A 27,893-nucleotide genomic window follows, 5' to 3' on the forward strand; every position below is an offset into this window, starting at 1 on the left:
GCGGAGCATTACATGGACTATAAGTCTCCCTACATCTGCAGGGAGAAACGTCCCTTCTTAGTCTCCCTGTTCTGTGATGTGAACACAAAAAAAATGATTTTATGTAGAGGCAATGAGAAGCACGGACGGTGCCCCATAGACCCTTTTGACTATAATGGGGTTCGTTGCGTTTTCGATCAGCGTGTCCATCATTTTACTGGAAAAAAAAATGAACCAATGGCAGAACATAACGCGAGTGTGAACACAAGCCTACCAGCCAGAGACACAACAGTGAGGAGGAGGACATTGCTCATCTAGAATACAGAAAAAAAGTATTTTTCTATATCAAATATTTCTTAATAATACAGTATGGGATGAAACTGGATGTAAGGGATGGAGGAACTACTAGTACCATCCAGTAATGGAACTTATTTTCCACCATGAGATCAGTAAGGATGTCGCGAGATGTTCAGAATCAGAATCTCATGTAACGTGACCGGCCGGCTCATCGCACCTCTGTGAATTTTACATATTTCGCTTCTTGTCCAGACATTAATGAATTACAGAATTATTCTGTGTTTCTCCAGACTTAGCGTAACAGAGGAATGTAAATCATCCAACAGCCCTAGGGATCCATCACTCCCCGTCCGTGCCACATTTCAACATTAATTAAACTGCTATTAGGCATTTAAAGCGGATCGGTCACCAGATTTCACAATACAAGCTGCATAAGATTGTAAATATACCAGATGAGGCTGCTGTACTTACTGTGAAAAATCAATGCCAGAATGGCTTCTAATCTTTATATTAAAATGAGCCTTGTTATGAGTCCAGCTTGGTGCTAATTTTAATATTAGGCAGAAAAATCTTCAAAAAGGGATTGCACTGGCATTCTGACATGGATCTTCAGAGTAAAGGCACCAGCCTCTTCAGGTCTATCAGATCTTTTTAATGATGTATTCAGTTTGTCTTGTGACACGTCCTGGAAGGCGACAGAACTGTGATATTTTCTGCTTTCTAGGGCTGATCTCTGACTCTATAGCTTGGCAGACGAACCAATATCTGCAATGAAGGTGGGTCTGAGTACTGACCATGATTCACAGACCGGCCATGGGTGGTCTGTGCAACAAAAGCTGTACCAGGACCATGATATATGGACGTCTGAATTTGGCCTAAGGGTCTGACCACTGAGACCACATCTAATCCAGAGAATGAAGGGGCTGCAGTGCTACACTTTTCATTTTTGGTTCTCCTCCGCGGTACTCCCAGCCACTCGACAACGCAGGGAACCACAGGCAGTCATCTCATTGTGCACTGCGTCAGCCCTCCCACCGCTTCATTCTGAGGATCAGTGAGGACCCCAGGGGTCAGATTCTCACCAATCTCCAACTTTAATTTCCTATGCTCGTTTCCAGACCACTGATCGGCTGCAGCGGTTATGCAACACTGCCTACAGATGTAGATGTCAGAGAGCGGCGGGGGACACAGTAGCAAGTGTAGAGGGGATGGGCTGCTCAGTACAGGATTTATTCATTAATTTTTTTATTACCCCACTTGGTCCATTGAGAATCATTTTCTAAGTAGGAGAAAACTTCTTTAAAGTTATGTTAAAGTGATAACTAGGAGAATAAAAAGAGAATAAAAAGTAAAATGGCCACATATTAGGATTTCTGATCTTTACCTTGGGAAGGTTCGACTCCGGAGCTCCTTAATGAAGACCTGACTGCCATTTTGAACCGGTTTGACGTCGGTCGCCTGTCCCGTGTCATGCTTGTGCCAATTTCTTTTCTTTTTTACTAGGAGAAACCAGAAACATAAAAAAATCTATATATAAGATCACAGATTTGCCTAAATCGGACACAGATTTCTGGTGAGGATGTGAAGTTTGCACAAGGACTGACGTCATTCAATGTCCTTCGCGGTGTATCGCGCGACTGTCCGCAGCGGTCACTCGTGGTAGATTGTAAGTCAGCACTGATACCAAATCATCTCATCTTACCTTCCTCCTTGGGAAAACAGGGAGGCAGACATGGAAAAGTGATGCAGACTATGACGTGTTATTTTCTGTTGGTGCCGAATATTTCATGCAGGAATAATTGCCTCTTCCCAAATCGAGTCACAGAACTTTACAGGGAGCATTAAAATTATACGGAGAGTCATTAAATCTGAAGTGCGAAGTCAAAAGAGGGCAAACGCTGAGATTCTAATTAATCGAGCGCGTTACACGTGTCTGCGAATGTGGGGAAGTCATTTCACTGTGACATCCAAGGACAAGCAAGCAACTAACAAGAGTGTGGGTGGTTTGGGGTGGACTTTTTTTTTTTCTTTTTTAATTAAAAAAAAAAAAAAGGTAATTTTTTTTGTTTCTGCTAAAAAAAACAAAACAAAAAAAAAACACAATTTTTTTGTAAGCATGCCACACATGAGATAGCTGCTGGCTCAATCTCTCCCGTTCTCCAATACAACGCGTTTTCATCTGTGACTTGAAGGAGAAAGCTGCTGCCTAATCCTCCTCTCCGCAGACGTCATCCGTCGGGGCATAGTCGGGAGGCGCCCCATAAACATCAGATGATCGGCAGGTTCCACTGATGTTCATCTAAAGTTTCTGGCAGACGTAATAGTTGACCCCAGCTGGCTGGAAATGAAGCCCAAGTGCTGATGCCAGAAGAGGGGATGGGAGAGTGTTATCTGAGCATGCTCGGCTGCTAACCGAGAGTCTTCAGCGTGCTCGACTAATATGTCAGAGTCCCCGCGGCTGCATGTCGACAGCCACAACACATGCAGGGATTGCCTAACAAACAGGGAATCCCTGCATATGTTGCAGCTGTCGAACACCCGCGAGACATGCAGCCGCGGGGACTCGAACATATTATTCGATCACGTTGAAGTCACTCGGTTAGCACCCGAGCATGCTCAGATAACACCTTATCCCAGTACGTTCGCTCATCACTAGTGGCTATAAATGTGTCTGTGGCTCTTTCCATTCACTTCTATGGGAGTTACAAAAACAACCAAGCAAGCGTACTTGTTTGTCTATAATAGAAGTGACCAGAGAGAGCTGCATCCATGCACAGCCAAAGGCAGCCATCTTTCTAGATATATCTCTGGAACCAGCATCTAATAGACATTGATGATACACCATAATAATAAAAGGTAGGACTTCCCCTTCTAGAGGACCAAAAGTGGACAATTTTTGCTCTTATTTTATTCCCGCTGCTTGCCTTAGTAAGAATTAAAAAAAAAAAAAACATCATCCAGTTCCAGACATATAGTTCTTTTTATCTAGCGCTAATTTTAATGGTCTTTACAAAGAGAGGCTCCTCTAGGGCGTGTCTTTAGGCTACTTTGCATAATTACTAGTAGCCACACCCCTCTGGAAAGGAAAACAATAGCAATAAATAAAAAGTCCCATATCTCTGGAACCATATGTTGGATTTCAAAAAAACAAAAAACTGCAAATTTAGAGGAGTTGTCAGAATAAAATAAGAGCAAAAACTATGTAATTTTCACCCTGGTACATATTGGGATAGGATATTGGAGATGGGAATACACCTTTAAGCATGGTCTACCTGTCTAATTATTTATAGGCAGCCAATTAATGTCACTGGTCGGTTCTTCGAAGCTCTTTCTTATCCCTAACCATCCAGCTTTGTTACATTAGCACCAGTGAACACTCCGGTGCCGACATTGTATCAGGTCAGGTATTATACTTGATGGGCTTTTGCTGTATTCACCTGTAAATTTACCCCTTTACGTATTATTCTAAAAGATATTGCATAAAACACACATTCACAGACAATAGGGTAGCACGGAGAGAGACTGGTGGTCCTCAGGGGTGGGGGGCATTCATGGGTTATCCTCCAATAAAAAGTCACCAACAATGAGCACAATCACTGAAATGTTGGCTTAACGCAATAATAAAAATCATGTTATTATACTGCTTGACCAGATATATTTTCTAGTATTTGTGTTATTTACAAAGCGATCATATAAAACTAAATAATAAAAAGAAAACATGAAAAGGGCAAAACATCAAATAAAAGAAAGAAGATGAGAAAGAAAAACAGATCAAACAATGGAGAAGGAAGAATGACACCCGAGAAATAAAATGGAAATCAACAATGAATATCAAGTGGCGGTGATGGGGGGGATCCGGATAATCCCGTCATACAAAGCAGACCTATACGGGGGGACGCCAGAGGAAAGCAGGAAACTACGGGACAAAGCCATGGCTTAATTTCCGGGCCACCTACACGTCACATACCGGAGCCTATGAATCATTATTTGTATCCGACCTCCTCTGGCAGCGAATGCGTCTTTTTCAAATTTCATGTGATTTTTTAGGTTTTGAAAAAAAGAAAAGAAAATAGCGCTAAAACATGCCCTTAATTTACGTGCCAGGTAAAAGAAAACTTTGCCCAGCGATAAGAACCGATCACCCCGAGGGATCCAGGAACAGGACAAACGATAATCAGCTGATCAACAGGATCATTGACGTTAAATAAAGGGGTGCACAAACCCTTTAACAAAAATTTGACAGTGTAATTTTCACAGTAATGTTATAGGGTTACGAAAGTGACAGCCCATGTGTCCCATGTATGGCCATTTCTACAATACAGTACCAGCTGCCACTAGGGTCCCAATGGTCTCAAGATAGATGATGGCTCAGCCGTCAGACCACTCTGATCTGACACTGAACTTTGCAATGACTTATCTTGAAGGCCGGTGGACACCAGCGTATATTCTCTCATCTGAGAGATTCGGTCCGATCATGCTAATCAGAATGTGATCCGATTTTCTCAGATGAGGTGAAGATGTGTCAGTCCGTGGAAATAGGACTGTACTCAGATGTCATCCGAGTGCAGCCTCAATATGTTCCAGATATCAGATCAAACTCGGACATGCTGCGATTTTTTTCCCTTGGTCAGACTCCGTCCGAGGGAAAAAAAAATAAAATTCGGACACGCCCCTAGACTAACATTGGTCCGCGTGTGATCCGATGTTTTGTCAAAATCGCACTCAAACCAAAAATACAGCCATGTGCAGAAGCCCTAAAGGCAACTTGTCACATTGAAAATGGCATCTGATCAGCAGGATGTTTTAGAGCTGGAGAGGCTGAACAGGTTGATCTATGTTTTTTGGGGAAAAGTCTCAGTATAACTTGTATTTTAATCATTGAAATCCCTGGTATTTGCCCGGTGGGCAGTCGTGCTTCATCATAGATAGCACTTCCTGTATGACTGCATGCAGAGAGAGCTGTCAATCACTAGCAGCACCGCCCACTGGACTCCCATACATACAGACACATGGATTTTAATGAATAAAATGCAGGTTATACTGAATCCTATCCAACCTAACATACAGTACAGACCAGAAGTTTGGACACACCTTCTCATTTAAAGATTTTTCTGTATTTTCATGACTATGAAAATTGTACATTCACACTGAAGGCATCAAAACTATGAATTAACACATGTGGAATTATATACTTAACAAAAAAGTGTGAAACAACTGAAATTAAGTCTTATATTCTAGGTTCTTCAATGTAGCCACCTTTTGCTTTGATGACCGCTTTGCACACTCTTGGCATTCTCTTGATGAGCTTCAAGAGGTAGTCACCGGGAATGGTTTTCACTTCACAGGTGTGCCCTGTCAGGTTTAATAAGTGGGATTTCTTGCCTTATAAATGGGGTTGGGACTATCAGTTGTGTTGTGCAGAAGTCTGGTGGATAGACAGCTGATAGTCCTACTGAATAGACTGTTAGCTGATTTTTTCTTGCCATAATACAAATTCTAAGTAAAGAAAAACGAGTGGCCATCATTACTTTAAGAAACGAAGGTCAGTCAGTCCGAAAAATTGGGAAAACTTTGAAAGTGTCCCCAAGTGCAGTGGCAAAAACCATCAAGCGCTACAAAGAAACTGGCTCCCATGAGGACCGCCCCAGGAAAGGAAGACCAAGAGTCACCTCTGCTTCTGAGGATAAGTTTATCCGAGTCACCAGCCTCAGAAATCGCAGGTTAACAGCGGCTCAGATTAGAGACCAGGTCAATGCCACACAGAGTTCTAGCAGCAGACACATCTCTACAACAACTGTTAGGGCTTGTTTCCACTTGCAAGAAACACGTCCGTGTCTCACATGTGAAAACCAAGCTCTGGCGCCGGCACTTCAGAGCGGAGCGTGCGGCCGCATAGGAATACATGCAGCCGCACGCTCCGCTCTGGAGTGCCGGCGCCAGAACTTGGTTTTCACATGCGAGACACGGATGTGTTTCTCGCAAGTGGAAACAAGCCCTTAAGAGGAGACTTTGTGCAGCAGGCCTTCATGGTAAATAGCTGCTATGAAACCACTGCTAAGGACAGGCAACAAGCAGAAGAGACTTGTTTGGGCTAAAGAACACAAGGAATGGACATTAGACCAGTGGAAATCTGTGCTTTGGTCTGAGGAGTCCAAATTTGAGATCTTTGGTTCCAACCACCGTGTCTTTGTGCGATGCAGAAAAGGTGAACGGATGGACTCTACATGCCCGGTTCGCACCGTGAAGCATGGAGGAGGAGGTGTGATGGTGTGGGGGTGCTTTGCTGGGGACACTGTTGGGGATTTATTCAAAATTGAAGGCATACTGAACCAGCATGGCTACCACAGCATCTTGCAGCGGCATGCTATTCCATCCGGTTTGCGTTTAGTTGGACCATCATTTATTTTTCAACAGGACAATGACCCCAAACACACCTGCAGGCTGTGTAAGGGATATCTGACCAAGAAGGAGAGTGATGGGGTGCTATGCCAGATGACCTGGCCTCCACAGTCACCAGACCTGAACCCAATCGAGATGGTTTGGGGTGAGCTGGACCGCAGAGTGAAGGCAAAAGGGCCAACAAAGGCTAAGCAACTCTGGGAACTCCTTCAAGATTGTTGGAAGACCATTCCCGGTGACTACCTCTTGAAGCTCATCAAGAGAATGCCAAGAGTGTGCAAAGCAGTCATCAAAGCAAAAGGTGGCTACTTTGAAGAACCTAGAATATAAGACATAATTTCAGTTGTTTCACACTTTTTTGTTAAGTATATAATTCCACATGTGTTAATTCATAGTTTTGATGCCTTCAGTGTGAATGTACAATTTTCATAGTCATGAAAATACAGAAAAATCTATAAATGAGAAGGTGTGTCCAAACTTTTGGTCTGTACTGTATAGATTATTCCGCACAGCTTTTCCTTCTCTATACCGAGCTGTTCACAGATCTGACTGCAAGTACAATGTGATAGGTTCCCTTTAAGGTGTCAAGTTGGTGAACAATCCTTTGTGGCTATGTGCACACGTTCAGGATTTCTTGCAGAAATTTCCTGTGCAAAACCGGACATTTTCTGCAAGAAATCCACATGCGTTTTTACAGCGTTTTTGGTGCGCTTTTTTGCGAATTTTTCCGGAGGTTCCCAATGCAATAATATAGTGGGAAATCCGCAAAAAATCCGCAAAATTAATGAACATGCTGCGTTTTTTACCGCGATGTGTTTTTTTCGCGGAAAAAAACGCATCATTACAAGGTTGGATTTCAGGGGCAAAGACGAGCAGAGTTCTGATTTTTTAATACTTTTACACACTGGAGAGTCCCTCTAATTTTCTTACGTCTGACAAGGACATGAGTGATGAGAGTATCAGTTGGACAGGAGCAAGTAACAATACCGCCTGTGCCTAAGAGATGGGGGCAGACGGCGTCCTTGGACTATGGCAGAACTTGCTGGATTGTCATTACAAGTATAAAAGGGAATAATAAGGAAAGAAAGCAATCTGAAGGCAGCGAAGGAAACATAGAACCACACGACAATACAGGGAGAGCTTCTCCATCGCTGTCGCCGACCTTGCAGACAATGGAAATGACAAGAATTGGCTGGCTGCGGTAATAGATCCAGCGCGCGTCGAGGGCGCAATTTATTAATATTTTTTTTCATTTGCAGACATTTCAAGTGCTGGTATCCACTTACTACTTTCAATGAGACGTACCAATTATAGAGCCAGACGTGACAATTCAACAATTCAAGGTCAAAATGTGGAGCGGAGATTAACAACATAGGATATTGCAAGATTTAGGGGTTCCCAAAATAATTTATCCCAACCGAAAAGATCCAGTGAGACAATATTATTTATTATATATTGGGCGGTCCGCATATATGGACATTTTTTGCCTTTTTAATCTGGATTATATTTAATTAATATTTTATTATTGACCTTGGATAGTTTCTGGTATATAATTTATCGCTCCAACAGACCTAAAATAAAAAAAAAAATAAAGAAACTTTTTAAGTGGTCTTGATTAAAAAAACAAACAAAAACAAACGCCCTATTGTTTTGTGTCTACAGCTCCTATGCAAACCTATGTGTCTCCATGATAAATCCTACATGTAATGGCTCATTCAGATGCCCGTGAAAGTCGGTCCTAGATTGGACCGCAGCGCATGGACTGGCTGCCGCTCTGCAGCACATAGTGTATCTTGTAGCAGTAAGTAATGGTCACATGGGATGGAGTATGGCTGCCTGATCAGACCTGGGGCTCAGGCAGACATCCAGAATAGCTGCAGGTCTCCCGACTCAAGCAAGGGCCTCTTTTCTATGAAACGGTCACACTAGAATCAGGAGACCGGCAGCCAGTCCATGCATATGCAGTCTGTGCTCAGATCGATGTGCATGGATGTCTGCCTGAGTCCTACCGTATTTTTCGGGCCATAAGACGCACTGGACCATAAGACGCACCCCAAATTTTCAGAAGGAAAATAGGAAAAAATTAATGCGTCAAATGGGGGTCCGTCTTCCAGTCCAAATTCAGCTTACCGGGGGAAGGGGGAAATCGGCAGCACTGGTGGAGTAGGGTCACAGGGGGTATTCAGTGGTTCGGTGATGATCTAACTCCCATCTCGGACAGGTGCGTCAGTGCTTGGTGGTGCGGGGGCTCTGCCAACATCTTGTGAAAGCCCGGAGCCAGTCCCCGCACATCCACTGCTGCAATTCAGTGGTGGAAAATGGCTGCCAGAGGCGGTGCATGAACAGATTAACATCTCAACACTGAGATGTCGGAAAAAGATCTCGTTGCCGAGATCTCAATTTGTACATCACCGACTCCCGTTGCCATTTTCCCGGAGGCTACAGGCTTTCACAAGATGTCAGTTGAGCCCTCGAGCGCTGACGCACCAGTCTGGGATTCAGATCATCGCCCTGCAGCGTCGGACCACCGAGCACCCCTTCTTCCAGCCCAAGGCCGGCAGAATTGCCCCACTCCTGCTGCTGCCAACACTCCTGGGTACATATATTCCAACTATAACACGCACCCCCATTTTCCCCCAAAATTTGGGGAGAAAAAAAAGGGCATCTTATAGTCCGAAAAATACGGTAAGTCTGATCGTGCAGCCATACGCCCTCCCATCTGACCATTACTTACTGCTGCATCTAGAATACACTATGTGCTAGATAAGGTGGTCCACACCCTTCCGTAACCACCCACCGTTACACTACTCTTGTCTTTCCATTGGGTCAATGGGTCTCCATAAGATCACTTAAAGGGATTATCCTAAATTGGTTATCACCTACCCACAATACAGGTGCTAACTTACCGAGGACGGGGGGGGGGGGGGGGGGGGTTACATCAAATTGACCTCCAATAATCCAGACAATTTGTATATGGCCTTAATGACAGATGTCAGGGAAAGAAGGGTTGGGCATCTTGGATTTCAACATGCCCAATTCATTTGTCCTCAAAAGCAATAAGCCGCCACCTGAAGCGTCTGGCACCAGCATGTTACCCTCTCCCCATTGAGAACACATGCATGCTGGATAAAATATGCAGATATTTTTGTGCAAGTACTTATCATTACTGCATAATTATTACTAGACTTAAAGGGGAAGTCTCGGCTGGTGGGAGTCCAGGAGTTAAGAATACATTATTTTCATCATAGATGCAAATATAGGGAGTATATAACACTCCGTGCCGATGTTGCCCTTGGTCAGAATCAGTGCTGGAAAGCTTCAGTGCTACTCATAGAGTAAGTGATAAAGTCCTCATTTATATGGATGGGAAGTAAGGAAGCAAAGTGAGGGGGTCCCGACATGAATGGGAGGTGACCGTAGAGGTGCCGCTACCTCTCCCGTGACAGCGGTCACCGGCCTCTCTACAAATGACATGTTACATAATACTCAGCGGACGTTAGGTGTGACGAGTACTCACATGTTGACTTCCCGTGGGTCTTTTCACAATTTGGACAGTGGTAGATATCAATATCAGGAGCTTCATCTTCCTCTACGTCAACACAGCTGCAAAATAAGAAATCAGAGTGAATCTCTAGACTAGTGTCATCGTCATCTTCCAGAGCTCATGTCAAGCGCTACCTCTCCATAATGTGAGTGAAAGCTATCTGACAAGGTCATTCATCCTTAGACTCATGAAATAACTTTCGGTCAAAAATAAAAAAAAAAACAAAACAGCGCCACAACTTTCCTCAGGTCGGGTGTGGCATTGCAGCGCAGCCTCAATAACTTCAATGGAGCCGAGCGGTAACACCAAACGCAGCCCACACACTGGGGTTCAGCTATTACTGATAAAGCTCAGCCATGTTTTTCTTACCCCTTTAAGTTTTCAGGTTACTGTCAATAGATTTGAGTCTTGTATGGGTTTTATTCAGTAAAACCACTTTTTGCTGCCATTTTTAAAGGGGTTGTGTCATTAAGACATCCCCCCCAGACATGTGCTCTATTGCGATATATGGACAATATAGTAAATATGCCCCAACACACCACCAATATTAGCAGGACCAGCCGACCATCCGTGTATAGGGGTCCCGACCCATTCCCCTAATGATAGGTGTTGGTGAAAAGATTAGGATTGGGCATGTTGGCTTTCAATATTCCCTATTTTGGGGGCTCACAAATGTGCTACCTAAAATAACTTGCATTTGCTTTTTCCGCCCTCCTTTGTATGTGAGAGATCGTTGTCGACCAAACGAGCATTCACCTGACAGCTTTCTAAGTCTGTGTTCACACATCCGACATTCACGATCTGAATATGGACCACAATGCCCTGACCGACGACGGGTCTCCAAATCTGAACTCATCAGACACATATTTGCCTAGAATTCATGCCTATAATCCTGGCTGATCAGGACATATTATCGGACCTTGGATGTCGGACATACAAAATCAGCCTAAGGTGAATGAATTGTCAACTTAACCCCTTCATGACCTTGCCGTTTTTTGCAATTCTGACCAGTGTCCCTTTATGAGGTAATAACTCAGGAACGCTTCAACGGATCCTAGCGATTCTGAGATTGTTTTTTCGTGACATATTGGGCTTCATGTTAGTGGTAAATTTAGGTCGATAATTTCTGAGTTTATTTGTGAAAAAAACGGAAATTTGGCAAAAATTTTGAAAATTTCGCAATTTTCACATTTTGAATTTTTATTCTGTTAAACCAGAGAGTTATGTGACACAAAATAGTTAATAAATAACATTTCCCACATGTCTACTTTACATCAGCACAATTTTGGAAACAAATTTTTTTTTTGCTAGGAAGTTATAAGGGTTAAAATTTGACCAGTGATTTCTCATTTTTACAACAAAATTTACAAAACCATTTTTTTTAGGGATCACCTCACATTTGAAGTCAGTTTGAGGGTTCTATATGGCTGAAAATACCCAAAAGTGACACCATTCTAAAAACTGCACCCCTCAAGGTGCTCAAAATCACATTCAAGAAGTTTATTAACCCTTCAGGTGTTTCACAGCAGCAGAAGCAACATGGAAGTAAAAAATGAACATTTAACTTTTTAGTCACAAAAATGATATTTTAGCGAAAATTTTTTTATTTTCCCAAGGGTAAAAGGAGAAACTGGACCACGGACGTTGTTGTCCAATTTGTCCTGAGTACGCTGATACCTCATATGTGGGGGTAAACCACTGTTTGGGCGCACGGCAGGGCTCGGAAGGGAAGGAGCGCCATTTGACTTTTTCAATGAAAAATTGGCTCCAATCTTTAGCGGACACCATGTCGCGTTTGGAGAGCCCCCGTGTGCCTAAACATTGGAGCTCCCCCACAAGTGACCCCATTTTGGAAACTAGACCCCCCAAGGAACTTATCTAGAAGCATAGTGAGCACTTTAAACCCCCAGGTGCTTCACAAATTGATCCGTAAAAATGAAAAAGTACTTTTTTTTCACGAAAAAATTATTTTAGCCTCAATTTTTTCATTTTCACATGGGCAACAGGATAAAATGGATCCTAAATTTTGTTGGGCAATTTCTCCTGAGTACACCAATACCTCACATGTGGGGGTAAACCACTGTTTGGGCACATGGTAAGGCTCGGAAGGGAAGGAGCGCCATTTGACTTTTTGAATGAAAAATTATCTCCATCGTTAGCGGACACCATGTCGCGTTTGGAAAGCCCCTGTGTGCCTAAACATTGGAGCTCCTCCACAAGTGACCCCATTTTGGAAAGTAGACCCCCCAAGGAACTCATCTAGAGGCATAGTGAGCACTTTAAACCCCCAGGTGCTTCACAAATTGATCCGCAAAAATGAAAAAGTACTTTTTTTTCACACAAAATTTCTTTTAGCCTCAATTCTTTCATTTTCACATGGGCAACAGGATAAAATGGATCCTAAAATTTGTTGGGCAATTTCTCCTGAGTATGCCGATACCTCATATGTGGGGGTAAACCACTGTTTGGGTGCACGGCAAGGCTCGGAAGGGGAGGCGTGCCATTTGACTTTTTGAATGGAAAATTAGCTCCAATCGTTAGCGGACACCATGTCGCGTTTGGAGAGCCCCTGTGTGCCTAAACATTGGAGCTCCCCTACAAGTGACCCCATTTTGGAAACTAGACCCCCCAAGGAACTTATCTAGATGCATAGTAAACACTTATAACCCCCAGGTGCTTCACAGAAGTTTATAACGCAGAGCCGTGAAAATAAAAAAATAATTTTTCTTTCCTCAAAAATGATTTTTAGCCCAGAATTTTTTATTTTCCCAAGGGTAATAGGAGAAATTGGACCCCAAATGTTGTTGTCCAGTTTGTCCTGAGTACGATGATACCCCATATGTGGGGGTAAACCACTGTTTGGGCGCACGGCAGGGCTCGGAAGGGAAGGCACGCCATTTGGCTTTTTGAATGGAAAATTAGCTCCAATCATTAGCGGACACCATGTCGCGTTTGGAGAGCCCCTGTGTGCCTAAACATTGGAGCTCCCGCACAAGTGGCCCCATTTTGGAAACTAGACCTCCCAAGGAACTAATCTAGATGTGTGGTGAGCACTTTGAACCCCCAACTGCTTCACAGAAGTTTATAACGCAGAGCCATGAAAATAAAAAATAATTTTTCTTTTCTCAAAAATGATTTTTTAGCCCACAATTTTTTATTTTCCCAAGGGTAATAGGAGAAATTGGACCCCAAAAGTTGTTTTCCAGTTTCTCCTGAGTACGATGATACCCCATATGTGGGGGTAAACCACTGTTTTGGCACACGTCGGGGTTCGGAAGGGAAGTAGTGACGTTTTGAAATGCAGACTTTGATGGAATGCTCTGCGGGCGTCAGGTTGCGTTTGCAGAGCCCCTGATGTGCCTAAACAGTAGGAACTCCCCACAAGTGACTCCATTTTGGAAACTAGACCCCCAAGGGAACTTATCTAGATGTGTGGTGAGCACTTTGAACCCCCAAGTGCTTCACAGAAGTTTATAACGCAGAGCCGTGAAAATAAAAAATGTGTTTCCTTTCCTCAAAAATATTTTTTTAGCCCAGAATTTTTTTATTTTTGCAAGAGTAACAGGAGAAATTGGACCCCAAAAGTTGTTGTCCAGTTTCTCCTGAGTACGCTGATACCCCATATGTGGGGGTAAACCACTGTTTTGGCACACGTCGGGGTTCGGAAGGGAAGTAGTGACGTTTTGAAATGCAGACTTTGATGGAATGCTCTGCGGGCATCAGGTTGCGTTTGCAGAGCCCCTGATGTGCCTAAACAGTAGGAACTCCCCACAAGTGACTCCATTTTGGAAACTAGACCCCCAAGGGAACTTATCTAGATGTGTGGTGAGCACTTTGAACCCCCAAGTGCTTCACAGAAGTTTATAACGCAGAGCCGTGAAAATAAAAAATGTGTTTCCTTTCCTCAAAAATATTTTTTTAGCCCAGAATTTTTTTATTTTTGCAAGAGTAACAGGAGAAATTGGACCCCAAAAGTTGTTGTCCAGTTTCTCCTGAGTACGCTGATACCCCATATGTGGGGGTAAACCACTGTTTTGGCACACGTCGGGGTTCGGAAGGGAAGTAGTGACATTTTGAAATGCAGACTTTGATGGAATGCTCTGCGGGCATCAGGTTGCGTTTGCAGAGCCCCTGATGTGCCTAAACAGTAGGAACTCCCCACAAGTGACTCCATTTTGGAAACTAGACCCCCAAGGGAACTTATCTAGATGTGTGGTGAGCACTTTGAACCCCCAAGTGCTTCACAGAAGTTTATAACGCAGAGCCGTGAAAATAATAAATGTGTTTCCTTTCCTCAAAAATATTTTTTTAGCCCAGAATTTTTTATTTTTGCAAGAGTAACAGGAGAAATTGGACCCCAAAAGTTGTTGTCCAGTTTCTCCTGAGTACGCTGATACCCCATATGTGGGGGTAAACCACTGTTTGGGTACATGCCGGGGCTCGGAAGGGAAGTAGTGACGTTTTGGAATGCAGACTTTGATGGAATGGTCTGCGGGCATCATGTTACGTTTGCAGAGCCCCTGATATGCCTAAACAGTAGAAACCCCCCACAAGTGACCCCATTTTGGAAACTAGACCCCCCAAGGAACTTATCTAGATGTGTGGTGAGCACGTTCAACCCCCAAGTGCTTCACAGAAGTTTACAACGCAGAGCCGTGAAAATAAAAAATCATTTTTCTTTCCTCAAAAAAGATGTTTTAGCAAGCAATTTTTTATTTTCACAAGGGTAACAGGAGAATTTGGACCCCAATGTTTGTTGCCCAGTTTGTTGTGAGTACGCTGATACCCCATATGTTGGGGTAAACCACTGTTTGGGCACACGTCAGGGCTCGGAAGGGAAGTAGTGACATTTGAAATGCAGACTTTGATGGAATGGTCTGCGGGCGTCACATTGCATTTGCAGAGCCCCTGATGTGCCTGAACAGTAGAAACACCCCACAAGTGACCCCATTTTGGAAACTAGACCCCCGAAGGAACTTATCTAGATGTGTGGTGAGCACTTTCAACCCCCAAGTGCTTCACAGAAGTTTATAACGCAGAGCCGTGAAAATAAAAAATAATTGTTCTTTCCTCAAAAATTATGTTTTAGCAAGTAATTTTTTATTTTTGCAAGGGTAACAGGAGAAATTGGACCCCAACAGTTGTTGCCCAGTTTGTCCTGAGTACGCTGGTACCCCAAATGTGGGGGTAAACCACTGTTTGGGCGCACGTCGGGGCTTGGAAGGGCGGGAGCACCATTTGACTTTTTGAACGCAAGATTGGCTGGAATCAATGGTGGCGCCATGTTGCGTTTGGAGACCCCTGATGTGCCTAAAACAGTGGAAACCCCTCAATTCTAACTTCAACACTAACCCCAACACACCCCTAATCCTAATCCCAACTGTAGCCATAACCCTAATCACAACCCTAACCCCAACACACCCCTAACCACAACCCTAACCGCAACACAACCGTAACCCTAATTCCAACCCTAATCCTAACCCTAATCCCAACCGTAACCCTAATCCCAACCCTAACCACAACTGTAACCCCAACACACCCCTAACCCTATCCGTAACCCTAACCACAAGCCTATTCTTAACCCTATTTCCAACCCTAGCCCTAATTCCAACCCTAACCCTAAGGGTATGTGCCCACGTTGCGGATTCGTGTGAGATTTTTCCGCACGATTTTTGAAAAATCTGCAGGTAAAAGGCACTGCGTTTTGCCTGCGGATTTACAGCAGATTTCCAGTGTTTTTTTGTGCGGATTTCACCTGCGGATTCCTATTGAGGAACAGGTGTAAACCGCTGCGGAATCCGCACAAAGAATTGACATGCTGCGGAAAATACAATGCAGCGTTTCTGCACGGAATTTTCCGCACCATGGGCACAGCAGATTTGGTTTTCCTTAGGTGTACATGGTACTGTAAACCTGATGGAAAACTGCTTCGAATTCGCAGCGGCCAATCCGCTGCAGATCCGCGGCCAATCCGCTGCGGATCCGCTGCCGATCCGCGGCCAATCCGCTGCAGATCCGCGGCCAATCTGCTGCGGATCCGCTGCCGATCCGCTGCAGATCCGCGGCCAATCTGCTGCGGATCCGCTGCCGATCCGCTGCGGATCCGCGGCCGATCCGCTGCAGATCCGCGGCCGATCCGCTGCGGATCCACTGCGGATCCGCGGCCGATCCGCTGCGGATCCGCGGCCGATCCGCTGCGGATCTGCGGCCGATCCGCTGCGGATCCGCGGCCGATCCGCTGCCCATCCGCTGCAGATCCGCGGCCGATCCGCGGCCGATCCGCTGCGGATCCGCGGCCGATCCGCTGCGGATCCGCGGCCGATCCGCTGCGGATCCGCGGCCGATCCGCTGCGGATCCGCGGCCGATCCGCTGCGGATCCGCTGCCGATCCGCTGCGATCCGCGGCCGATCCGCTGCGGATCCGCGGCCGATCCGCTGCGGATCCGCGGCCGATCCGCTCTGTGTGCACATGCCATAACCCTACCCCTAACCCTACCCGTAACCCTAACCCTACCCCTACCCCTAGTTCTAACCCTAACCCTAGTGGTAAAAGAAAAAAAAATATTTTCTTTATTTTATTATTGTCCCTACCTATGGGGGTGATAAAGGGGGGGGTTTATTTATAATTTTTTTATTTTGATCGCTGTGGTAGAACCTACCACAGCGATCAAAATGTACCTGTAACGAACCTGCCAGCCTGCAGATTCGGCGGGCGTACTGAGCATGCGCCCGCCATTTTCCAAGATGGCGGCGCCCAGCGAGGACACGGCCGGACACCGGGAGGCTCGGTAAGTATGAGGGGGTGGTGGGGGGTTTGGATCGGAGCACAGGGGGGGGGATCGGAGGACGGGGGGAGCGGACAGGAGCACGGGGGAGCGGACAGGAGCACGGGGGAGCGAACAGGGGGACGGAGGGGGGTACCGGACAGAACGGTGGACTGGGGAGGAGATCGGGGGCGGTGGGGGGGGCCAGTACATGATTTCCAGCCATGGCAGATGCTATTGCAGCATCGGCCATGGCTGGATTGCAATATTTCACCATTTTCATAGGTGAAATATTGCAAATTGCTCTGATTGGCTGTTGCACTTTCAACAGCCAATCAGAGCGATCGTAGCCACGTGGGGGCAAAGCCACCCCCCCTAGGCTGAAGTACAACTCCCCCTCTCCCTGCAGATCGGGTAAAATAGGAATTAACCCTTTCACCCGATCTGCAGGGATGCGATCATTCCATGACGCCGCATAGGCGTCATGGGTCGGGAAGGGGTTAAAGGGGACCTGTCACCTTGGAAAACGCCATCTACCTGCAGATATCAGGGTTAATCTGCAGTTAAAAGCATTAAAATGTTGCCTTGACACAGTACTGAAAGTGCAGCTACCAGGGAAAAAAATTAAGTTAATTCCTCCTGACGGCTGACAGCTTTCAGTCATAGATGTGTGCCGGCTTTTAGTCATGGGGTCATGTATAGAGAAGCTACAGTCATCGCTCTATATTATGTGTGGAGGCTATAACCACGCCCTGATATTTTGATTGACAGTTCGCTCTACATAGATACACTGCAGAGCGAGCTATCAATCAAAGTGCCGAGGTGTGGTTATAGCCTCAAAATGTAGTGAGCGGTGACAGTAGTCACTCTATGCATGACCCCATGACTGAAAGCTGGCACACCTCTATGACTGAAAGCCGCAGGCTCCCGGGAGGAAGTACCTTTATTTTCTCACTGTAGTTGCACTTTCAGTACAGCGGCCGGGCACCTTCCTAATGGCATTCACCTGCAGGTAAGTACCGTTTTCCCAGATGAAAGATTCCCTTTAAACATTCTCCAGGTCGGGAAGCAGAACTCATAGCTGTGGCTCTCGCCACCTATGTGTTACATAGATATCCATCGATCTGTACAGTATAAGGCTACGTTCACATTTGCGGTCCGCGCCGCAGCGTCGGGCGCCGCAGCGGCGCCGCATGCGTAATGCGCCCCTATATTTAACATGGGGGCGCATGGACATGCGGTGCACTTGCGTTTTGCGCCGCATGCGTCACTGCGGCGCACGCGCCCGGGCGCAGAGGACGCAGCAAGTTGCATTTTTGCTGCGTCCAAAATCAATAGAAAAAAGGACGCATGCGGCGCAAAACGCAGCGTTGTGCATGCGTTTTGCCGCGTTTTTGTTTGCGTTGTGCGTTGCGGCGCCGACGCTGCGGCGCACAACGCAAATGTGAACGTAGCCTAAGATGGCACACGTGCTCACAGAGGTTTTCCTCTGCTCCTGCAGGCTCAGCACAGGTCATTTGCTTTTCTCCTCCTTTCAGAGAACCTGCGCACGTTTGTGCATCTTTTCCCACGGTGCTTCCAGGGGTGAGTTAATCAGAGATCAGCGCAGTAAATGAACTCCTGAAGAGAACTAATAGACACGGCAACGCAATGCCGGGAGGGAGACAGGCGCACAAAATCAGATTCTCCAAGAATCACATATAGATGATTTGGATCATCATTAAATATACGGAAACCAGGCACAAAATACACGAACATGTACTATACCCATCTTAATTTCTCTTTCACATATTGCACAATGCAAGTAGAAATGCTGCAACCTTCCACCCAAACTCACATGCAAGGGTGACAATTACATAAAGGAGCCGAGACATGCTGGCCCTTTTATTATTTTATTAATTACTGCATGGAGGCTCAGTGGTTAGCACTGTATGGTGGCTCAGTGGTTAGCACTATATGGTGGCTCAGTGGTTAGCACTGCTGCTTTGCAGTGCTGGAGTCCTAGGTACAACTCCCACCAAAGACAACATCTGCAAGGGTTTCCTCTGGGTTCTCCAGGTTCCTCCCAAAGATGTAATGATAGGGAATGTATATTGTGAGCCCCGATAGGGACAGTGATGATAATGTCTGTAAAGCGCCGTGTATTATAATGGTGCTATATAAGTAAGGATTGATAATTTTATTTTTTTTTTTTAATGGATATATTATACTTAGATGTGCGTGTAACTATCATGTGACAGATTTAGGCTCCCCCCCCCCCCCCTCCGTCGGTAATCCACGTTATTCCGGTGCGATCTCCAGGACAAGAGCTTACACTATAAAGCAGTAATGGAAAGGTAGAATTGCATTGAAGCCTCAATTTTATGCTACGGCTTCTCTTGAATGATTTTCTCCATTACTTTCTCTGTAAGAGAAGTATCGCTTCAGCAATGTCAGAATATCACAGGTTGTGAGCAGACTATGCAAACTTATCAACGGCTGCCGTCACGGGGTACTACTCTTACCACAGGTGGGTGAACAGCAGCATAAGTGGCAAAGTGGCACCATTACTTTATCCAGGTACTGAAGGGGTCCTGTCACTGCCTTCGCTATGGACATCAGACTCGCCGTATAACGCTCAGTACATGATCCAATAATATAGAGGCAGCCATGAGAAAATTAAGGTCTGATCAGTGGGGATCCGACTGTTGGGACCTGCACCGATCGGCAGAATGGGACTTATCTGAGCTAGAATGTATCAGCATTATACCAGCTTAACCGCTGCGCCATTCATACTGTATGGGGCTGCCAAGCTCTCTCCGATCTTGGCTTTTTCCGGCAGACCCAAAGAGAAGGAATGGAGCGGTGGTCAATCATTGTAACAGGGATAAAAGAGTCCGATTGGGGAAAAAAAAATGCCCATTCGGTCAGTTGGTGCTGGTCCCAACAGTCCGACCCTAAATTGATCAGTAAGTTATCCCCTGCCTATGGAAAGATGAGAACTGAAAGATGATCCTGTTGACTTTCGGGGTGGGATCATCTGACAATCTAATGCTGATGGGGCTGCCATTACCCTGATCTGTATTTATGAGTTTAAAGAAAGCCGTAATAGTTCTGTCTACTGATGGGTGACTCTGGTTTGACGGATATCCCAAGTAATTTCTAAACGCTCTTTAATGGGTTTATGTGACGCTACAGATTTTTTATTCTTCTTTCTGGAGAAGAGTATCATGATTTACATACTCTTTTCCAAAGAAACTCAACATGGACACTCTGGATTTCCATAAGGAGGACCAGCACTTTTCTAGAATTTCTCAAATAACAAAAAAAAAAACAGTACTAGGTCAAAATACGAAGAAAAAATTATCCTTCAGGAACGACTTGAGCTGGATTTCCTATTTCAGGTAAGAATCAAACAAAAGAAAAAAAATAATCTCAGGCTACGCGCACTCAACAAACAGGACCCATAAAGTCAATAATGAAAGAATTGAGTTGTACGACATTTCTAACCAACGCGTACCCAAAGTTCACTTATGTTCCTGGTGATTAAATGAAAATGTAAAAAAAAAAAAAATTTGCAAATCGGAGAACACAGATGAAGACAAGTGCAGGAGAACAGATCAGAGTCGAAATGAGAGCTGGCAAATTGTCAGAGCCAATTAGGCTTCCAGTATCACTTGTCAAATCAAGCTCCGAGGCTCGAGATGCCGACTTACGCTCTAACTCAACTCGCCTCTTTCTCAGGCTTTACCAAGGTCGACATCGAAAATGCAGATGAGATCTTCCTCTTGTGTGATTATTGAGTAGGGGTGACAAGACCAACAAGTCATCGATGGAAGAACATCAAACAACAGGATCAGACGCACTGCATAAGGAAATGTACAATCGTCCTCAGAATCAATCATTTCCTAGAGACGCATCTGACTGTGAAAGATCTGATGGATACCCTATGCCTACAAAAGACATCGAGGATTGATCTGCCACTAACACCTGGTCGGCCCTCTTACTGAGGAGCCCCCCGCTGTGCCTTCAACAGAAAACCCGAAATGTGCACCGCCAAGTCTCCACTGCACAATACAGCTCTAAATCTCGTAACAAGGATCAAACCACTGACCTCCTCAGGAAAAAAGCAAAGAAATAAAATAAGCCTCCACCAGTAGAAATGAGACATCATGTTGGATCCAGCTCTTGTATATTAACCATTAGCAGGATCTGGAATGGAAATGGTAATTTTTTTGATCAAGAAAGTATTGGAGGTCACAAGTGAAATGTGTACTGGGATACGTAGAGCAAAGGTTCTTGGAGGGGGACCACCCAAAATTGCATTTAGATGGTTGTCTGCATTGGTGGCTAAACTAAAAACTTCTCTGACATTTGGACTTCGTAGAAAGGTATTTCGAATGGTTTCAGTGTGTAAATGTTATTGTAGTTATCTCCAGTAGGGTCCATAAAGGCGTTGTCTCAAGAAGAAGACAGCTTGGAAACGCAGAGCAGGTTATTGAGGAAGAAGAGCTGAACGGATTGATATGTAAGTTTGTAGGAAAAGATTCAGTGTAACTTGCAATTACTAATTGAAATCGCTTTTTGGGGATTAGGAGTCCACTGGGCGGTCCTAATCAGTGATTGACTGCCTTTGTTAAAACAATGTGCATACAGAGGTAAGTGTCAATGATTAGCACCGCCCATAGGACACAAAAGCCCAGAATAAGAATTGTTTTAATGAATAAATGCTGGTAGATTGGACAGTATGTGCCAGGTTTAACTATTAGGGTAAGTTCACACTGAGGCTTTCGGTTGAGTTTTTGAGTATCAGGAGGATTTGGAGAGTTTCCGCACAATTTCTCCTCCAAAACCTATTAAAAAAAAAAAAATTGATTCATCAAAGCTTTTACACCATTATTCCGGCATAAAAAAACTTTGAAAATATGCATGATTTTGGCGCAACCGGAGGCTAAGTTAAAATTATGTGACTTGAGAGTTCTCACTCCATTTTTACCCAGCTCCAAAAAGGACAATTTTTGCAGCATTTTTTCACCCACTGAAATAATAATAATAAAAAAAAAAAATCATGAGAAAAACCCACCTACTGTAAGCAGTGTTTCTCCTGCCACCACTTTGCTTTTTTGTGCAGAAAAAAAAGCTGCATAAATGCAAAGTGCGAACATACCCTTAAGGTACCGTCACATTAAGCGACATTAAGGGTTTGTGCACACTGACTTTTTTTTTTGTTTTTTAAGTGGATTCTCCCTAAAATTCTCCTTAAAAAACTGATTCAAAAACTTTTGGAAAATCCTTGCAATTCACTTTTATGAGAAATCCACATTACTGTTCATACGCGGAAGTGCTTGTTTGTTTTTTTTAAGTTGATCTTTGCCTGAAGAGGTATTGAAAAATGCCTGATGAAAAAAAAAAAAAAAAAAACCTCCTCAAAAAAAAAAAAAAAAAAATCTCTGTGCGCACAAACCCTTAGGCTGTGTGCACACGATGCGGAATTTGTGCGGATCCGCAGCGGATTTTTCCGTGCAGAAATGCTACAGATTTTGTGCGGAAAATTCTGCACCTCAGTCCGCAACGTGTGCAGATAGCCTTAAGCCTTATTGACGTCAGCTTTTTTCACGCACAAGAAGATCCGACTACGTTTCATCAGTGATTTCAGTCAGAGCTTCATCCGAGCTTTATCAGAGCTTGATCTTGAGTTTCATCAGTTATCTTCACAGGTGGAAAAAAAAATCACTATTCTTTTAATATCCATTACAAAGTTCACAGTGTCGGTCACACATGTAAAACTCCCTTGTTACTACTTTTTAGCTTGAGTGTCAGTTTTCACTGAAATCCTGACTTTTTTTCATGAATTAGAGAAATCATTAAGATCCCATCATATGTCCAAACCATAGAGAAGGTCTAACCTAATAATCAGTGAACTAATGCTTAATTCGCTCAATCTAGGAGCCGTCATGAAATCCATCTTGCATTACTTATTATTTGCGTTCCTACGACTCTTTCGAGAAATCTCAATTTTACTAGACTACCTGGAGTTTTAATAATTCTATAAAATTTCTGAAATCATACTGATTTGCTGTTGGATTCCTTGCTGCTTTGAGAAACCTACCATTAAAGTAATAATATACACTTACCTTCTGAAGACTGACCAGGCGATTTTGAGTTTTTGCGCTTTCGCGCTTTCTTCCCCTTCTTCCAAGAACCATAACTTTTTTATTTTATTAAAGCTTTGAATTACCGTACATTATTTTACCATATTATATATGGAAAGTTGGGGAAGACAAAATTTAAAGTGGGGTGAAATAAAAAAAAATATATATATTGCCACTTTTTTTTCGATTTAATTTACACACTGTTCAATGTGCATGTAAAAATGACCCAGCAACCGGAATCTCAAGTTTAGCTCGCTTGCAGTGATACTAAAATAGCGAATAAAGAATACATACAAAATAAGGAATGTTAATTAAAAGTAATATTAAATATTTCTAATATATATTAGGTTTATGTATGTATATATATATATATATGTACAGACCAAAGTTTGGACACACCTTCTCATTTAAAGATTTTTCTGTATTTTCATGACTATGAAAATTGTACATTCACACTGAAGGCATCAAAACTATGAATTAACACATGTGGAATTATATACTTAACAAAAAAGTGTGAAAAAACTGAAAATATGTTTTAAGTTCTAGGTTCTTCAAAGTAGCCATCTTTTGCTTTGATGACTGCTTTGCACACTCTTGGCATTCTCTTGATGAGCTTCAAGAGGTAGTCACCGGAAATGGTTTTCACTTCACAGGTGTGCCCTGTCAGGTTTAATAAGTGGGATTTCTTGCCTTATAAATGGGGTTGGGACCATCAGCTGTGTTGAGTAGAAGTCTGGTGGATACACAGCTGATAGTCCTACTGAATAGACTGTTAGAATTTGGATTATGGCAAGAAAAAAGCAGCTAAGTAAAGAAAAACGAGTGCCCATCATTACTTTAAGAAATCAAGGTCAGTCAGTCCGAAAAATTGGGAAAACTTTACTTTAAAGTGTCCCCAAGTGCAGTTGCAAAAACCATCAAGAGCTACAAAGAAACTAGCTCACATGAGGACCGTCCCAGGAAAGGAAGACCAAGAGTCACCTCTGCTTCTGAGGATAAGTTTATCCGAGTCACCAGCCTCAGAAATCGCAGGTTAACAGCAGCTCAGATTAGAGACCAGGTCAATGCCACACAGAGTTCTAGCAGCAGACACATCTCTACAACAACTGATAAGAGACTTTGTGCAGCAGGCCTTCATGGTAAAATAGCTGCTAGGAAACCCCTGCTAAGGACAGGCAACAAGCAGAAGAGACTTGTTTGGGCTAAAGAACAAAAGGAATGGACATTAGACCAGTGGAAATCTGTGCTTTGGTCTGATGAGTCCAAAGGTGTGATGGTGTGGGGGTGCTTTGCTGGTGACACTGTTGGGGATTTATTCAAAATTGAAGGCATACTGAACCAGCATGGCTACCACAGCATCTTGCAGCAGCATGCTATTCCATCCGGTTTGCGTTTAGTTGGACCATCATTTATTTTTCAACAGGACAATGACCCCAAACACACCTCCAGGCTGTGTAAGGGCTATTTGATTAAGAAGGAGAGTGATGGGGTACTACGGCAGATGACCTGGCCTCCACAGTCACCAGACCTGAACCCAATCGAGATGGTTTGGGGTGAGCTGGACCGCAGAGTGAAGGCAAAAGGGCCAACAAGTGCTAAGCATCTCTGGGAACTCCATCAAGATTGTTGGAAGACCATTCCCGGTGACTACCTCTTGAAGCGCGTCAAGAAAATGCCAAGAGTGTGCAAAGCAGTCATCAAAGCAAAGGTGGCTACTTTGAAGAACCTAGAATATAAGACATATTTTCAGTTGTTTCACACTTTTTTATTAAGTATATAATTCCACATGTGTTAATTCATAGATTTGATGCCTTCAGTGTGAATTTACAATTTTCGTTCGTAGTCAATCTTTAAATGAGAAGGTGTGTCCAAACTTTTGGTCTATAATATATATATATATATATATATATATATATATATATATATATATATATATATATATATATATATATATATATATAATGTTGTAGCATAGCTGGCAGAAGCAGTGTTAAATCCCAGGTCTGCAGTATTTGACTAGATGCACCTGCATGGTTTCTCTAAGAAGCAGGAAGTAGACTCATTGCGTGGCAGTGCCCTGAATATAGCAGACTTGAGCTGCTGGTCAAGATGTGAGCCGTATCTGAGAGAGACACGTGCCGGGGTCTTTCTATGAATGGAGTGACTGAGTCAGTCAGCTGGATGTAGCAGAGACAAATTTGTTAGCTCGTGAATACACAGACCATGGGCACCAGACTCGATATGTCTTGGAGGTGAAGAGAGACCAGAATCCCTCTCTGAGAAGAGTCTGCACAGGCTGTATGCAGTGAATCGCTAGTATCAGTGGTTGTCATGGACAATAGTTGTTTTGTTTGACTGAGATGGGGCTAGCTCAGCTGTGTATGAGTAGCCAGGGTCTGTTCTGTTTAGTCAGCGCATGGACAAGGCCGGGATTTATGCTTGCTTTGCTGCCGTGAAACCTGTGGAAAGCAATAAAAACTGCATGTGTTTGGACCAAAACTACATTGCCTGGGTGAGAACCGCATAAGGCGTGCAAGAGAGAGTTTGTATGTTCTCGCCTTCTTTGCTCAGTTTCCTCCAGGTTCTCCGGTTTCCTCCCACACGCCAAAGTCATACTGATAGGGGAATTATATTGTGAGCCCCAATAGGGGACAGTGCCGATAATGCCTGTAAAGTACTGCGGAATTAATGGTGCTATATAAGTGAGTAAAATAAAGTAAATCCCTACATTTGGTGGAGAATGCGGGCATGAAATCCCAGAGAGCACAGATGATTATAGTGTAAGGATTGAATGTCCTAGGTAAAGGCAGTCACAGCGTTGCAAACACAGTTTGGAAGCAATGAGGAGCTGATCTGCCGGTATGCGACACTGATGCGGTGTCATTGAGTTTCTGATGCCGCTCGGGAGTGCTGGGAGCAACTTCTTTAAGTGGCCTAATGCCTACCGGAGAGAGTGAACCCCTACTATAATAATATATATATATATACACTCACCGGCCACTTTATTAGGTACACCTGTCCAACTTCTTGTTAACACTTAATTTCTAATCAGCCAATCACATGGCGGCAACTCAGTGCATTTAGGCATGTAGACATGGTCAAGACAATCTCCTGCAGTTCAAACCGAGCATCAGTATGGGGAAGAAAGGTGATTTGAGTGCCTTTGAACGTGGCATGGTTGTTGGTGCCAGAAGGGCTGGTCTGAGTATTTCAGAAACTGCTGATCTACTGGGATTTTCACGCACAACCATCTCTAGGGTTTACAGAGAATGGTCCGAAAAAGAAAAAAAATCCAGTGAGCGGCAGTTCTGTGGGCGGAAATGCCTTGTTGATGCCAGAGGTCAGAGGAGAATGGGCAGACTGGTTCGAGCTGATAGAAAGGCAACAGTGACTCAAATCACCACCCGTTACAACCAAGGTAGGCCTAAGAGCATCTCTGAACGCACAGTGCGTCGAACTTTGAGGCAGATGGGCTACAGCAGCAGAAGACCACACCGGGTACCACTCCTTTCAGCTAAGAACAGGAAACTGAGGCTACAATTTGTACAAGCTCATCGAAATTGGACAGTAGAAGATTGGAAAAACGTTGCTTGGTCTGATGAGTCTCGATTTCTGCTGCGACATTCGGATGGTAGGGTCAGAATTTGGCGTAAACAACATGAAAGCATGGATCCATCCTGCCTTGTATGGAGCATCTTTGGGATGTGCAGCCGACAAATCTGCGGCAACTGTGTGATGCCATCATGTCAATATGGACCAAAATCTCTGAGGAATGCTTCCAGCACCTTGTTGAATCTATGCCACGAAGAATTGAGGCAGTTCTGAAGGCAAAAGGGGGTCCAACCCGTTACTAGCATGGTGTACCTAATAAAGTGGCCGGTGAGTGTATGTATATATATATATTGAATACCCCATAAGAAATGCAGAGAGGGCACTCACCAGTTTCCACAAAATGATTCCTTTATTCACAAGACAACATCCAGAGGGCCGTAGTAGCCGGGGGAGAGAGAGAGGGCCTCAGAAGCACAACCAGGTGCGAAACGGCCGTCGTCCATCTCCTCTGCTCACACGGGCTGAGGCCCTCTCTCTCTCCCCCGGCTACTACGGCCCTCTGGATGTTGTCTTGTGAATAAAGGAATCATTTTGTGGAAACTGGTGAGTGCCCTCTCTGCATTTCTTATGGGGTATTCTACTTAAGAGACTATTTTCCAAGACGGAGCACCTGAAAGTTTCCTCTTTGAGTGGCTGAGTAGGATACGCGTCTGTAATCCCCACTGACAAGCCGGCATTCAGCAAGACAGTGCCGCCCGCGAGTTTTTTTCTTTGTTTGTATATATATATATATATATATATATATATATATATACACTCTGTATATATACACACATATATATATATATATATATATATATATATATATATATATATATATATATATATATATATATATATATACACACACACACACACATACACTGAAACCCTACAATATATTATATTATGATTATCCATCATCCTCTTGATTACATTCCGGAGGTTTTCAACGGGTCTTGAGATTGGGCTGCCCATGACCGGGTTTTGATGTGTTGGTCTCTTAATTTTTGCCAGAGCAGTATAAATTGTTGGGATTCAATCTCTCCTGTAGACATTAGGCCTATATATCATTTAAAGAAATGAATTAATAATAAACTACCGTAATAATAATACATAATAAAACTGTACCATAAAAAAATAATAATAATTTGGATCGCCATTTCCAGGGATCCAAAACCGCTTTTC

At 43.9% G+C, this 27,893-nt stretch overlaps 1 protein-coding gene across 4 annotated transcripts in view; it reads right to left on the reverse strand.

The window, feature by feature from the left end:
* The window catches only part of PHF2 (PHD finger protein 2), a 219,989-nt gene that overhangs the window by 82,243 nt on the left and 109,853 nt on the right, over positions 1-27,893 (reverse strand). For all 4 annotated transcript variants that reach the window (XM_077277997.1, XM_077277995.1, XM_077277993.1 and 1 more), the window contains exons 2-3: positions 10,193-10,278; positions 1,661-1,775 (exon numbers count right to left, since the gene is read on the reverse strand). In XM_077277997.1, the coding sequence (XP_077134112.1) occupies positions 1,661-1,775; positions 10,193-10,278 (201 nt within the window). The remainder of the gene's footprint in view (positions 1-1,660; positions 1,776-10,192; positions 10,279-27,893) is intronic.

This window comes from Ranitomeya variabilis, chromosome 8 (genome assembly GCF_051348905.1).
Source record: "Ranitomeya variabilis isolate aRanVar5 chromosome 8, aRanVar5.hap1, whole genome shotgun sequence".
In the NCBI taxonomy this organism is placed as follows: domain Eukaryota; kingdom Metazoa; phylum Chordata; class Amphibia; order Anura; family Dendrobatidae; genus Ranitomeya; species Ranitomeya variabilis.